The sequence below is a fragment of the Medicago truncatula genome, chromosome 2 (assembly GCF_003473485.1).
Source record: "Medicago truncatula cultivar Jemalong A17 chromosome 2, MtrunA17r5.0-ANR, whole genome shotgun sequence".
NCBI lineage: Eukaryota > Viridiplantae > Streptophyta > Magnoliopsida > Fabales > Fabaceae > Medicago > Medicago truncatula.
Window position 1 is genome coordinate 2697983 of NC_053043.1, and position 13042 is coordinate 2711024.

The window sequence follows — 13042 nt, forward strand, 5'->3', positions numbered from 1 at the left end:
CTATCTCCCTTCTACCGTTGTGACTGCAAGATCATTTGAAATATCAACACCATCCTTGTAACACTCTCTGTCCACAGATCTTTTGATGGAAGTATCCAAAGGCTGCGTAGGTAAGGGAAGAGTTGTTGCTTCACTCTCAAGCATCGAAACAATATCGGACATGTTTGGTCTATGAGATGCTGAATCTTGCACACATAACATCCCTATTTGTATGCATCTCAAAGCCTCAGTGTTGGGACTCAAATCATGAATGCAAGCATCCACAATTTCCATTGCTCTCTGATCGTTCCATAGATGCCATGCCTACATCCATTCCATCACAATAACATTAGCTTTAAGCATTTCAATTAGCTTAGTATTAGTCCCTCTAAGTCAATTTCAAGGGCTCAAAAGGACTAATGTGATAAAAGATTTTCAATTTCAGAGACGTTTAAAATTTTGTTATTTTCAGGACCAAAATATGTAACACCTTCAATTTCGTAAAAACTATTTTTGATAAATTGTTTCTGAAAAGAAAGAAAAAAACATTTATACAAGTCGAATTGAATTAAAAAAATTGTTAGCTAAAGGAAATACTCACATATCCTATGAGACTTGAATATTCTGAATCACCAAAGCTAGTGTTTTTGCGGCCACTCACAATCTCTAGTAGCAATACGCCAAAACTATATACATCTGACTTGACTGAAAATAAGCCTTGCATAGCATACTCATGAGACATATAACCACTGAAAAGTAGAGTTAAGTAGTTGAGATTAGTCAACTTTAAGTAAGAATGAACAAGTGGCTGAATGAGCTTAAAAACAAAACCGAAGTATACTTACTGTGAACCAACGACTCTGGTTGTACTGGCTTCATTCTGGTTTCCACCAAATATCTGGGCCAAGCAAAAGTCAGATATTTTTGGATTCATGTTTTCATCTAACAAAATGTTACTTGGTTTTAGATTTCGATGAATTATTCTAAGTCTTGAATCACGATGCAGATAAAGTAGTCCTCTTGCAATGCCTTCAATGATTTCATAACGTCTTGCCCAGTCTAATTGTGTTTGCTTGATAGGATCTGTGTGATGTAAGCCACAAAATTCAAATTAGTTTAAAAAAGTACATATATCTCTTTTCATACTCATGATAAAAATGCATAAAGAAAATAGGCTGGATTAATGTGAAGAAACACACCAAATAAAAAGTGATCCAAGCTTTTGTTCGGCATGAATTCGTATACAAGCAACTTTTCATCTCCTTCAATAGAACATCCCATTAGTTTAACCAGATTTCTATGTTCCAGTTTTGCAAACAACCTCATTTCATTCTGGAACTCATCTAAACCATGGCCGGACCGTCTAGAAAGCCTCTTGACTGCTATTTCTTCTCCGGTCGGAAGCTTCCCCTGATAAATGGAACAACTAATTTTAATTAGATCATTTTATTAGAACTTCTTGTCATGAAAGATAAGCTTAAATATAGAAACATTGTCTTATCACCTTGTACACAGGACCGAATCTGCCGTGTCCAAGCTTATTTTCTTCAGAAAAATTGTTGGTAGCTTCTGACATGCAACTAAAATTGAAAAATGGAAGCTCTGCGCTTAGTCGATTACTTTCCAAACTAAGTTCAACTGATTCTGAAATTTCTGCCGACGTCTCTCTACTCTTGCGTGCATCAACGACAGGTGGTACTTCACTATTTTTGCAACATGAAGCTAAATAAACTGCAGGCAAAACAAGAAAGAAAAGGAAAAAAAAAAAAATACACAAGTTAACATAAAAATAGCATTTTACAGTTACATCTTTATCAATCATATCTAATATGAAAAAAATAGGCTTTATGAATATGAATGAGTATTTCACCTTTGAGTTTTGTCTTGTACCTCCATACCAACAATACCAATATTCCTAGGCAGATTAACCCTGCTATAACAGTTAATATTATCACAATCATAATCTTGTTGTTTTTCCCTCCATGACCTGTATTTGGATACATAGAAATTATACATATCATTAGAACACAACCAGCACAGAAGCTTGTAAAAATCTGAGACTCATCATCTTCAGAAACAATGAAAAAAAAAATATATTATCAATTGAAAGAGTTACTCAAGAACCATACATGAAAAAATAGTGCTAGTGATAAATGATAATTAAAATTGAAGTTCCATATACATGGAAACAAAGCTTAAGGAACCCTTTGAAGCACCTTACCTAAATCAGAATGAGCAAGACGAATATGCAATGTATTTCCATCACCACGTTCAAACTGTTGAACATCAACCAAATCTCCATACCAAAGCATACAACCAATTCCAATGACTTCTGCATAAGCAGTACAAGAAGTATTCTCCAAACAATTACCTTCACAATCATTAGTAACAACCACATGTGCAAAGTCAGGTAACTTCATATACGTACGCTCCAAGAAACCATCCTCGCCAAAACTACCATTACTCTGATTACCCTTCAATGCTGTGATCCTCGTACAACCACCTGACAAATTCCCCTCATCCCATAGTTCAAACCCTTGTAAGCAACTACAAATAGCCGAACCCAACACTGACAATTCACAAGCAGCAAAACTACCACAATAGTTATATAATTCACACTCATTATGGGGCCCTTTTTGTATCTCAATCCAACGTTTCTCATTTTCGTTCCATACAAGCTCTCTTTCATAACCATCCCAACCAATCTGAAACCTCACTAAACTACCATTCAACTTCCACTCATTATCATTATAAACAAAATACCTATCTCCATTATTATCATAATTAAGTACAAAACCATGAAGAAAACTGCCTGTCATATCAACACCAGTAAAAATTCTACCATCCCAGTAACCACTTCTCCATATTTTTCTCTCTCCATCCCTAACTACTACCTGTGGTGGTAACCCGTTAGGATCAACTCCCAAAGTATGATTCCCTAATGAAGGATCTGTACTTGATTTCCATGAAGTGAAGAAAAAACTCTTCCCATTCACAGGAACTTTCATACCAGGTACATAAGTATCACTTGGATGCTTAAAGCTTTCCCATAACACCACATTATCATTTGAAAGAACAAGATTACCATCATCTCTAACAAAAGCTTCAGTGTTATTCATATTGTTTCGAACGCTGGAAACATTGGTAGACCATAGTTGGTTTTTGTTTTCATCAAGGATAACTAAATTACCGTTTTCTGTTATAGTAAAAGAACCACCATTGCCATTGATGGGTGTGTTTCTGTTTGCAACCCAAATAACTTCTGGACCAGGAATGTTGTAGTACCAAATTCCAACATAACGAGAAGAAGAGTCTTGAAAACCAAAGAAACCCATTACGAAGTTGTGCCCATCTGAGAATAAAACTTCACCATCTTCGTCTCTGATAAAGTCACCTTGTTTGATAGGATCACCTTGCGAGATCACTGAACAGAAACACAGGAAAATATAGAACAACAATGTACAAGAAGCTACGCGTTTGTATGTTGAGAGCATCATCAACAAAAATAATGTTGCCTCACTCTTTCTAGGTCTAAGTTGTTTCTTCTATGAATAGGGAAAATATAGTGTTATTAGTTTTCACCACTGATCAGTTCTTTGAATTTTTGGTGTGTGAATAGGGATAGGTTTTGCTAGGTCAATAGTAGGATAATTGCTTGCATAAGGTAGAGAAGAAAGAAAAGCAAAAAAAATAGAAATGTATATCAGATGCATCTTGCATAGATTGTAATTATTTCCTATATTTTTTTTCCACAGAGAGCATTTGATTGTCTTTTTTTACGGTATTTGATTATTATTTTGAGAGGTTTACGGTATTTGATTGTGTTGTAGTTTAATTAACCATATAATAACAAATCTGCTGCTTTAAATAGCATTTCCCTTTTCAAAAACTATTTCATAAATGTCTTTAAAAAAAAAACTATTTCATAAATGATTTTGTATGATGCATATATATAATTAATAATTAATTTTCAAATTAAATACCATTAACTCCTAAAAACTAATTAAATACCATTAATGCTTAACCCACCATTGATGAATATCAAAATCAAAACCTAGTTTTTGAGCTTCCGACCACCAAAAAGAAATAACTCTCACACGGTCGCAGAGTTTAAAAAATAAACTCCTCCTTTTGACCTACGGTGATTTTGTTCACTCCAAATTACCCAGATGCTAACCAAATAATATGCATTGTAGTGCGCATATTTTTTTAGAAACCCCGCTTAGCAAACTAATACACGGAGCATATATATAATTGTCGTTTTAGATTGTTCATAGTTTTTAAGGAAATGATTAGTTGAGTTGATTCCTATTACTTTCACATCGCCTACCTTCTTCTCCTTTGTAATACCCCGCATGTAAAAATTCAGCATCAGTTATTTTATCATTGGAAAATTTAAGAGAAGGACAAAATGGTAATTGTTCACAAAACTTTTCAGGACCGAATCATATTATTCCAACAGACTATTGAGAATGGAATTTGCCGCTTAAAACTTTTACGACATTTAATCGGATATTTTAGTTTGAAGAATAGTATGAAAAGGGCAAATTGGTCATTTGCATAAAAAGGTACAAATAGAACAAAACTAAAATTTTCCACATTTTTCTACACTCTCTCTCACAAAAATCAGAACCTCCCTCTTCTCTCTTCCCCCTCCCTCAGGTGTTCCTTTCTTTCACTCCCACCATTACCTATTTCACTTTTGTAGCAAAATCAAGCTAGAAATGACATTTCATGTTGTAGAAAAGTGATTTTTGTGTTGTGTTTTGAGCATTAGAGGCAAGCTTGAGCAAGAAACAAGAATATTGAAGCTAGGGTTTGGCTTGGCAAGAAGATTGAGGCAGGGGCTGAATGTAAGTATAAGTGATTAATAGCTTAAATTGAGGTAAAAGTGATTATTTTGAGAAGAAATTCAAGTTATGTTGATTGATTAGATGTATAAGTTGTTACTGACTTTGGGATTCTGCGATAACTCTGTTTTTGGGCTGTTAGTAGTATAAATTTTGTTGGAGTAAATAGGCAATTACCCCATTGAAATTGTAAGTTTCATCAATTATCCCCTGAAATTAACAAAACTTCAATTACCCTTGAAATTTCACAACGTTAATCAATTTACCCCATCCGTCAAATTTTTCTGTGTTAGTGAACATGACGTTTTGCAAATATCCCTGAAGTTTTGTGCAAAATGCCCCCCAAACTTAAAAATTTATATTATTTTTTTCTTAAAGACAAACAATTAACGATTAAATATTAAAGCTAACTATTAATTTTGGAGTTTGGAAAAACTACATGCATATATACATCAAAATAAGGAAAAATGTGTATTTTAAAAGTGGCAATAATGGTTATTTCTAATAGACAAATTATTATTTTTAGGGGTTTATAGAAAAATTAATAATCAAACCATTTAACAGTTTGCTCAAACCATTTAAACTACAGAACCCCCAATATTTTCATATGATTTGTTCTTGTTTACACACTTTATAGATAACTTCGTTCTAACTTCTTGTTTGTGCTTCAGGCAGGGACAATCATTCATCGTATACAATCTAGCTCACACCACAATATTATCAGACCGACATATCATATATAGCATATTAAGTAATATTCATGTAAAAAAGACACAAATCATCAGCAAATGAAATATGTGATCGGTATGTATAGAGAAACACTTATTGAGAAATGTCAAACAGTTAGAATATATTTCTTTACCTTTGAAATTAATCCACAAATCATCTCATTATTGTCACTTTAAAAAATACATATTTTCCCCCATTTTGAAGCCTATTTTGATGTATATATGCAAGTAGTTTTCCCAAATTCCAAAATTAATAGTTAGTTTTAATATTTAACTCTTAATTGTTTGTTTTTAAGAAAAAAATAATATAAATTTTTAAGTTTGGGGGGCATTTTGCACATAAGTGCAAAACTTCAGGGAGGGTATTTGCAAGACGTCATGTTCACTAACAGAAAAATTTGACGGAGGGGGTAAATTGATTAACGTTGTGAAATTTCAGGGGGTTATTGAAGTTTTGTTAATTTCAGGGGAGTAATTGACAAAACTTACAATTTCATGGGGGTAATTGCCTATTTACTCAATTTTGTTGTTGTTGCTGTTTGGAATGAAAAGCTAGAAGTTAAAAGCCATAAGTTGTTCCAAAAGCTTCCGTTTTGAGTTAAATATGTTAGAATTTCTTTATGACTGGTGTAGGAGCTGTGTATACATATTTTCTTTGATTCTGGAAAATTTGAGTTGAAATTGAATTGTCTAGAGGTCATAAGCTGTCAGTAAGCTGTTTTGGGAATTTTGCCTTAAATGACTAAGTTGTGGATTAACCTGCTGTATAAGTGGTTCATGGGGCTGAGTATATATGTTGGAACATCTTTGTTGAAGGCTGGGTCGAAATTAATTTGATAGAAGCCATAAGCTGCTAATTAAGCTGTTTGGAAGTGCTTAAATAGCCAAACGACGTACTTCTGGTGCAAGGACTGAAATTGAAATTTTCATGTATGCTGGTTGATGAAGTAAGAGTACGTCACAAATGAGTTGAGTTGTTTTGGAAAGAGCAAGACCTATAAGCCAAGACATAAGCTATTTTGGAAAATGGATTATGGAGTTTTGGAGTTAGCAAAAGCTGAAAATTGTGAATAAGCTGCTTGCAATTTCGGGACTAATGCCAAGATGTACAAGTTATTATACAATAAGATGGCTCGTGATGAAGAAGCAGATGTAGCTGGACTATGTAAAGTACACGTCAGTGGAACTATTTCTGAGGTAATAGGCGAGAAATTCTATGATTTGTTCAGAGAATATTTATTTATTGTAACTTCAATGTATCCGACGCCAAGTTTAACACACATCCTAGATATCCTAGGTGATTTCTAGTAGGGGGTGTTTCATCCTTGCTTCTCATCTCTCGCGTTTCATTCAGTTCAACTAATGTCAGATTTGCTTTTCAGTTTGCTTTCATATACTTTTGTGGTGATAAAATATTCCTACACTTATGACATATTCCGTTTTACTTATGTTTGATTTGCATCTGCTTAGTGTGTCCTGTTCATTTCAGATTCTTTTATTGTCTTACTTATTATTATAATACGTGCCAGATTGCAATATGGATATTACTAGTGAGATAAATCACAAAATCAAGAACAATTTGTATGTGTCTGTTAGTTGTCTATAATTAATATTCATGTTCAAAGTTATACTGCTTCAAAGATATCCGTTGGAAAAATATTATTTTGTAATAATTGATGTGTTTACTAGTACCAGGTTTAATAATATCCAATCCAATTAGATTAGACTAACCAATGTGTCATGTGTGTATATTTCCTTAAATATGCTTATTAGTCACACAAGTCAGTGGTTACAACCGGCAAGTTATATAATGTTATGTTAAACTGACTTGATTCTCGTCAACTAAGCTATGATTTACTAATGGCCAATTGCTTTGATTACGTAATTCCATTTCATTAAACAATATGACTTATAACTATAAGTTATAATAATAGGCAATATATTTGGTTTTGACTCAACCTAAATTTGTTGCTTTGTGGCTTGTTTCTATAGTATTTCCATGTTGCTTCCTGTTCCATTGAGTAAACTTTATCTTTTTATCATTGACCAGTGAATAATCACTTTTCTAAAGTTTCAAATTACAAATGAATATTCTATCAAAAAAGTATATTCAAAATTGGTATATACAATGTATTCAATATCTAGATTATACATTTATACTTTCAATTCAAGAGGCAAAAAGAGGAAAATCAACAAAACTATGAGCTGTGTGCAAATAAAAATGACTCAACTCAGAAAGGACATTAATTTTATCTCCCTGCTACCATTGTAACTGTGAGATCATTTGAACAATCAAGACCATCCATGTAAAACTCTCTATCCTCAGATCTCCTCATGGAAGTAATCAAAGGCTGCGTAGGTATGGGAAGAGTCGTTGCTTCACTCTCAAGCAACAACACAACTTTGGACATATTTGGTCTATGAGATGCTGAATCTTGCACACATAACATCCCTATTTGTATACATCTCAAAGCTTTGTTCGTAGGACTCGAATCACGAATGCAAGGATCAAGAAGTTCCATTGCTCTGCGTTCATTCCAAAGATTCCATGCCTGCATCCATTTCATCACAAAACATTAGCTTTTAGCATTTCGATTAGCTTAGTATTAATTCCTCTAAGAATTTCAAGAACTCAAAAGAACTAATGTGATAAAATATTTTCAAGGATTCAATTGGTTATTATTGAGAAATTGTTTATCAGGAAAAAAACATTTATGCAAGTTGCATTAAATTTAAAAAAATATATATGTGCTGTAGGAAACACTTACATAACCTATTAGACTCGAATCATCTGAGTGACGAAAGCTAGTGTTTCTGCGGCCGCTCACAATCTCTAGTAGTAATACACCAAAACTATATACATCTGATTTGACTGAAACTAGGCCTTCCATAGCGTATTCAGGAGACATATAACCACTGCAGTAGATATATTTGAGATTAGCCAACTCCCAAGAATTAATTAGTGACTGAATGAGGGTAAAAACAAGGGCAAAGTATACTTACTATGTACCAACCACTTTGGTTGCATTCTCTTCATTTTGATTTCCACCGAATATCCGGGCCAAGCCAAAGTCAGATATTTTTGGATTCATGTTTTCATCTAACAAAATGTTACTTGCTTTTAGATCTCGATGAATTATTCTGAGTCTTGAATCACGATGCAGATAAAGGAGTCCTCTTGCAATTCCTTCAATGATTTCATAACGTCTTGCCCAGTCTAATTGTGTTTTCTTGATAGGATCTGTGTGATGTAACCACAAAATTCAAATTAGTTAAAAGGAAAGTACTTATATAATCTCTTTTTATACTTATGATAAAAATGCAGAAAGAAAATAGGCATGATTAATGCAAAGAAACACACCAAATAAAAAGCGATCCAAGCTTTTGTTCAGCATGAATTCGTATACAAGCAACTTTTCATCTCCTTCAATAGAACATCCCATAAGTTTAACCAGATTTCTATGTTGCAGTTGTGCAAACAACCTCATTTCATTCTTGAACTCGTCTAAACCTTGGCCAGACCGTCTCGAAAGCCTTTTGACCGCTATTTCTTCTCCAGACGGAAGCTTTCCCTGATAAACAGAACAACTAACTTTCATTAGATCATTTTATTAGGTCTTGCATTCATGAAAAATAGACTTAAATATAGAAGCATTTTTATATTCACCTTGTACACAGGACCGAAACCGCCTTGCCCGAGCTTATTTTCTTCAGAAAAATTGTTGGTTGCTGATGACATGCAACTAAAATTGAAAAATGGAAGCTCTACTTTGCTTAGTTGATTCCCTTCCAAACCAAGTTCAACTGATCCGGGAATTTCTGCTGACATCTCTCTGCTCTTGTGTGCATCAAAGACCGGTAGTACATCACTATTTTTGGAACATGAAGCTGAAGAAAAGGAAAAAATATGTACAAGTTAATATCATTTATCAATCATCTGATAGGGAAAAAAAATAGGTGTGATGAATATGAATATGAATGTTTCACCTTTGAGTTGTCTCTTGTACCTCCATACCAACAATACAATGATTCCTATGCAAATTAACCCCGCTAGAGAAGTTAATATTATCACCATCATAATCTTTTCATTTTTCCCTCCATCGCCTGTATTTCGAGACAAAAGATATAATCCTGTTATTTACTAATACTCTAACAACAATTACACTTCAATTGACAGTGTTATTCGGCTAATTAGCTATAACATTAATTTATTAGTTAACTAAAGTGAGTCCAATTGAAAGAGTTACTCAAGAACGATACAGGAGAAATTATTACTGATAAATGAAATCAAAACCAAAGAACCATACATGAAACAAAACTCAAGGTATTCTTAGTACTTTACCTAAATCAGAATAAGCGAGACGAATGTGCAGAGCGTTTCCTTCTCCATGTTGAAAGTGTAGAATATCAACCAAATCTCCATACCAAACCATACAACCAATTCCAATAACTTCTGCATAAGCAGTACAAGAACCATTCTGTAAACAATTACCTTTACAATCTTTCGTATCAACCACACGCGCAAAATCAGGTAACTTCATACTCCCACGCACCAAAAAACCATCCTCACCAAAACTACCATTCCTCTGATCACCCTTCAATGCTGTCATCCTCCTACATCCACTTGACAAATTCCTCTTATCCTTCAGTTCAAACCCTTTTAAGCAATTACAAATAGCCGAACCCGAAACCGACAATTCACAAGCTGCAAAATCACCACAATAGTTATAAACCTCACACACATTATGAGGCCCTTTTTGTATCTCAGTCCAACGTTTCTCATTTTCTTTCCATAGAAACTCTCTTTCAATACCATCCCAACCAATCTGAAACCTCACTGAACTATTATCATTCTCCTTCAACTCGTTATCATTATAAACAAAAGACCTATCTCCATTACTATCATAATTAAGTATAAAACCATGAAGAAAACTACCTGTCATATCAACACCAGTAAAAATTCTACCATCCCAATAACCACTTCTCCATGTTCTTCTGTCTCCCTCCCAAACTACTATCTGTGTTGGTAACCCTGCAGGATCAACTCCCATAGTATGGTTCCCTAATGAAGGATCTGTACTTGATTTCCATGAAGTGAAGAAAAAACTCTTCCCATTAACAGGAACTTTCATACCAGGTACATAAGTATCGCTTGGATTCTCAAAGCTTTCCCATAACACCACTTTCTCATTTGAAAGAACAAGATTACCATCATCTCGAAGAACAGCTTCCGAGTTATTCTTATTGGTTTGGATGATAGAAACATTGGTTGACCAAAGTTGGTTTTTGTTTCCATCAAGGATAACTAAGTTTCCGTTTGTTGATACAGTGAAGGAACCACCGTTTCCATTGATGGGTTTGTTTCTGTTTGCAACCCAAATAACTTCGGGTCCAGGAATGTTGTAGTACCAAATACCAACGTAACGTGAAGAAGAATTTTCAAACCCAAAGAAACCCATCACGAAGTTGTAGCCATCTGAGACTAAAACTTCACCTTCTTTGTCTCTGATGAATTCACCATGTTTGATACTGACTCTCGAACTTGATGCTGCATGTGAAAGTTCAGAACAGAAACATAGGAAACATAACAACAACGTTAAAAAAACAAAAGGTTGATATGTTGTGAGCATCATCAATGATCAAAAACTAAACGTTGTTGTGAAAATTTTTTGAATGAGAAAAAGAGAAGACAAAAAGCAGAAGAGTTGTTATGTGCCGTGACTTTTGTTGTAAGAAGACACGTTTGTATTGTTTTTGTAGTGTTGTTTTGGTTGTTAAAGACACGTTTTGAGATTGGTGAAAAAGAGTTGACTATAGAAAGCCAATGTTTGTAGTCAATAGTCAATACTTCAACAATATCTGATTTTTGGTTTTTTATGAATTCATAGCATTGAGCTTCTAGTTTCTATACATGTGAGATTTATTTAAATTATCACACATAATATAAGAAAATGCGTGCAAAATTGGATGATCTAATAATTGACAACATAGTTTTATAAATTGTTAAATGTATCTTAAGTTTATAAATTATTAAATGCATTTTGGAGTGTGTTTGAATAAGGTAATCGGATTTTTTTAAAGGATTTAACAAAAAATAAATATTTAAGAATTTAGAATTTTAGGAAATTCTAAATGATTCAATTGAATTGTTTCTATTTTAAAATATTTTTGTTTGGATAGAATAATAAACAGATTTATTGTCAACATTTTTGGGTTAGTTTTATAAATTTTTGAAAAAAATTTAGTCAATTTTAAGAAATGAAAAATAAAGGCCAATTTTGAAAAATTTTCAAATTGTAATTTTGGAAAGAATTAGGAAACAAATTGTACTTTTTGAAAATTTATAGGGGTCAATTTGAAAATTTGAAAAATATGGGAACCAATTTGCAAGTTTTGAAAAAGTATAAGAAGAAAGAAAATTTGATTTTCCTAACTATTAGGTGTCATTTAAAACTCTCTAAATTTAATTTGAACAAAATATTCATAAATTTTCATCATTTTAAGAATTCTTTGAATTAATCATCCAAACAAAAGGATTTATCTAAAAGAATTTGAATTCTTTCAAAATATTATATTACTCTCAAAACATTCTCCCATTTAAACAGGCTCTAAATAAATAAATAAATAAATAAGGATAGAAATAAATTACTTGATACTTAAATTTGAGACAACATAGATTAAAAAAAAAGGTTTGTTTAAGAGTTGCATAATTTTATATCATTGCAATAAAATATTTAAGAGTTGCCTAAACATATTGTGGCATTGTGGGATCATTTGTTAGTAGTATACAATGGAATTTAAAATGATTTTCTTTTTAAAGAAACTAAAATGGATTAAAATACTGAAAGCCTCAAGATTTCAGCACAAGGAGTGCCAAAACCCCAGCTGAAAGAGTCAATTACAAGAATGCCAAAACGGCCAAAATATGAACAAGACATATTACGTGGGAAACTCTCTTTTAAAATGAATTTAAAATACATTGCCAATAAAATGAATTTCTTAAAAAATGAATTTTACGTGGGAAACTCTCTTTTGAAAGAGAACACATTGCCAACCAATAAAATGAATTTCTTAAAAAATATCTATTGGAGATGCTCTACTAATCTAAACTTTTGTATATAAAAAAGAAAATGAAGTTGAAAAGGTACATTTGGAGAAAGTTCAACCCTTGTTATTGCATTGCCTTTTCAGACTAAAATTAAAATATACTAATAAGACAAAGGAAAAATACAAAAAGAGTATTTGGCATTGAATAGTATTTTTATATTAAAAAAATGGTGGCATTTATGACTATAGTATTGATTGACTTAATGGTGCCCACACAAGATATGCCCCACGGCCACACTGGGAATTTTCTACATTGTCTGTCCCTTTCTTTCATTTTGCTACGTCCTTTTACTTTACCAACTCTTTTCCATTTCTACACGATTTAATGATTCTTCCATCTTGTAAGATTTTTTTTGTTGATATGTTCCTACTTGAGAT

At 32.9% G+C, this 13042-nt stretch overlaps 2 protein-coding genes across 2 annotated transcripts; both read right to left on the reverse strand.

Annotated features, from left to right (window-relative positions):
- Positions 1-3314, reverse strand: LOC11442054 (G-type lectin S-receptor-like serine/threonine-protein kinase B120). The gene is made up of 7 exons (XM_003593365.3): positions 2201-3314; positions 1850-1966; positions 1484-1710; positions 1179-1389; positions 825-1062; positions 581-728; positions 1-303 (listed from the first exon to the last, which is right to left on the reverse strand). Exons 1-7 carry the CDS (start codon positions 3312-3314, stop codon positions 1-3), a joined length of 2358 nt encoding a protein of 785 aa, XP_003593413.3.
- A 4348-nt stretch (positions 3315-7662) lies between these two features.
- LOC11434835 (G-type lectin S-receptor-like serine/threonine-protein kinase B120) lies at positions 7663-11307 on the reverse strand. The gene is made up of 7 exons (XM_003593367.4): positions 9900-11307; positions 9545-9661; positions 9225-9445; positions 8919-9129; positions 8561-8798; positions 8326-8473; positions 7663-8109 (listed from the first exon to the last, which is right to left on the reverse strand). Exons 1-7 carry the CDS (start codon positions 11188-11190, stop codon positions 7807-7809), a joined length of 2529 nt encoding a protein of 842 aa, XP_003593415.2. The 5' UTR covers positions 11191-11307; the 3' UTR covers positions 7663-7806.
- Between the last annotated feature and the right edge of the window lie 1735 nt (positions 11308-13042).

Coding starts and splice junctions, on each gene's coding strand:
- LOC11442054 (XM_003593365.3), bottom strand. CDS start 3,314: ATGGGTTTCTTTGGTTTTCAAGACTCTTCTTCTCGTTATGTTGGAATT. Junction 1,711..1,849: donor GTACAAGACAAAACTCAAAG/GTGAAATACTCA, acceptor TTTTGCCTGCAG/TTTATTTAGCTTCATGTTGC. Junction 729..824: donor ACCAGAGTCGTTGGTTCACA/GTAAGTATACTT, acceptor TCTACTTTTCAG/TGGTTATATGTCTCATGAGT.
- LOC11434835 (XM_003593367.4), bottom strand. CDS start 11,190: ATGATGCTCACAACATATCAACCTTTTGTTTTTTTAACGTTGTTGTTA. Junction 9,446..9,544: donor GTACAAGAGACAACTCAAAG/GTGAAACATTCA, acceptor CCTTTTCTTCAG/CTTCATGTTCCAAAAATAGT. Junction 8,799..8,918: donor CTTGGATCGCTTTTTATTTG/GTGTGTTTCTTT, acceptor TACATCACACAG/ATCCTATCAAGAAAACACAA.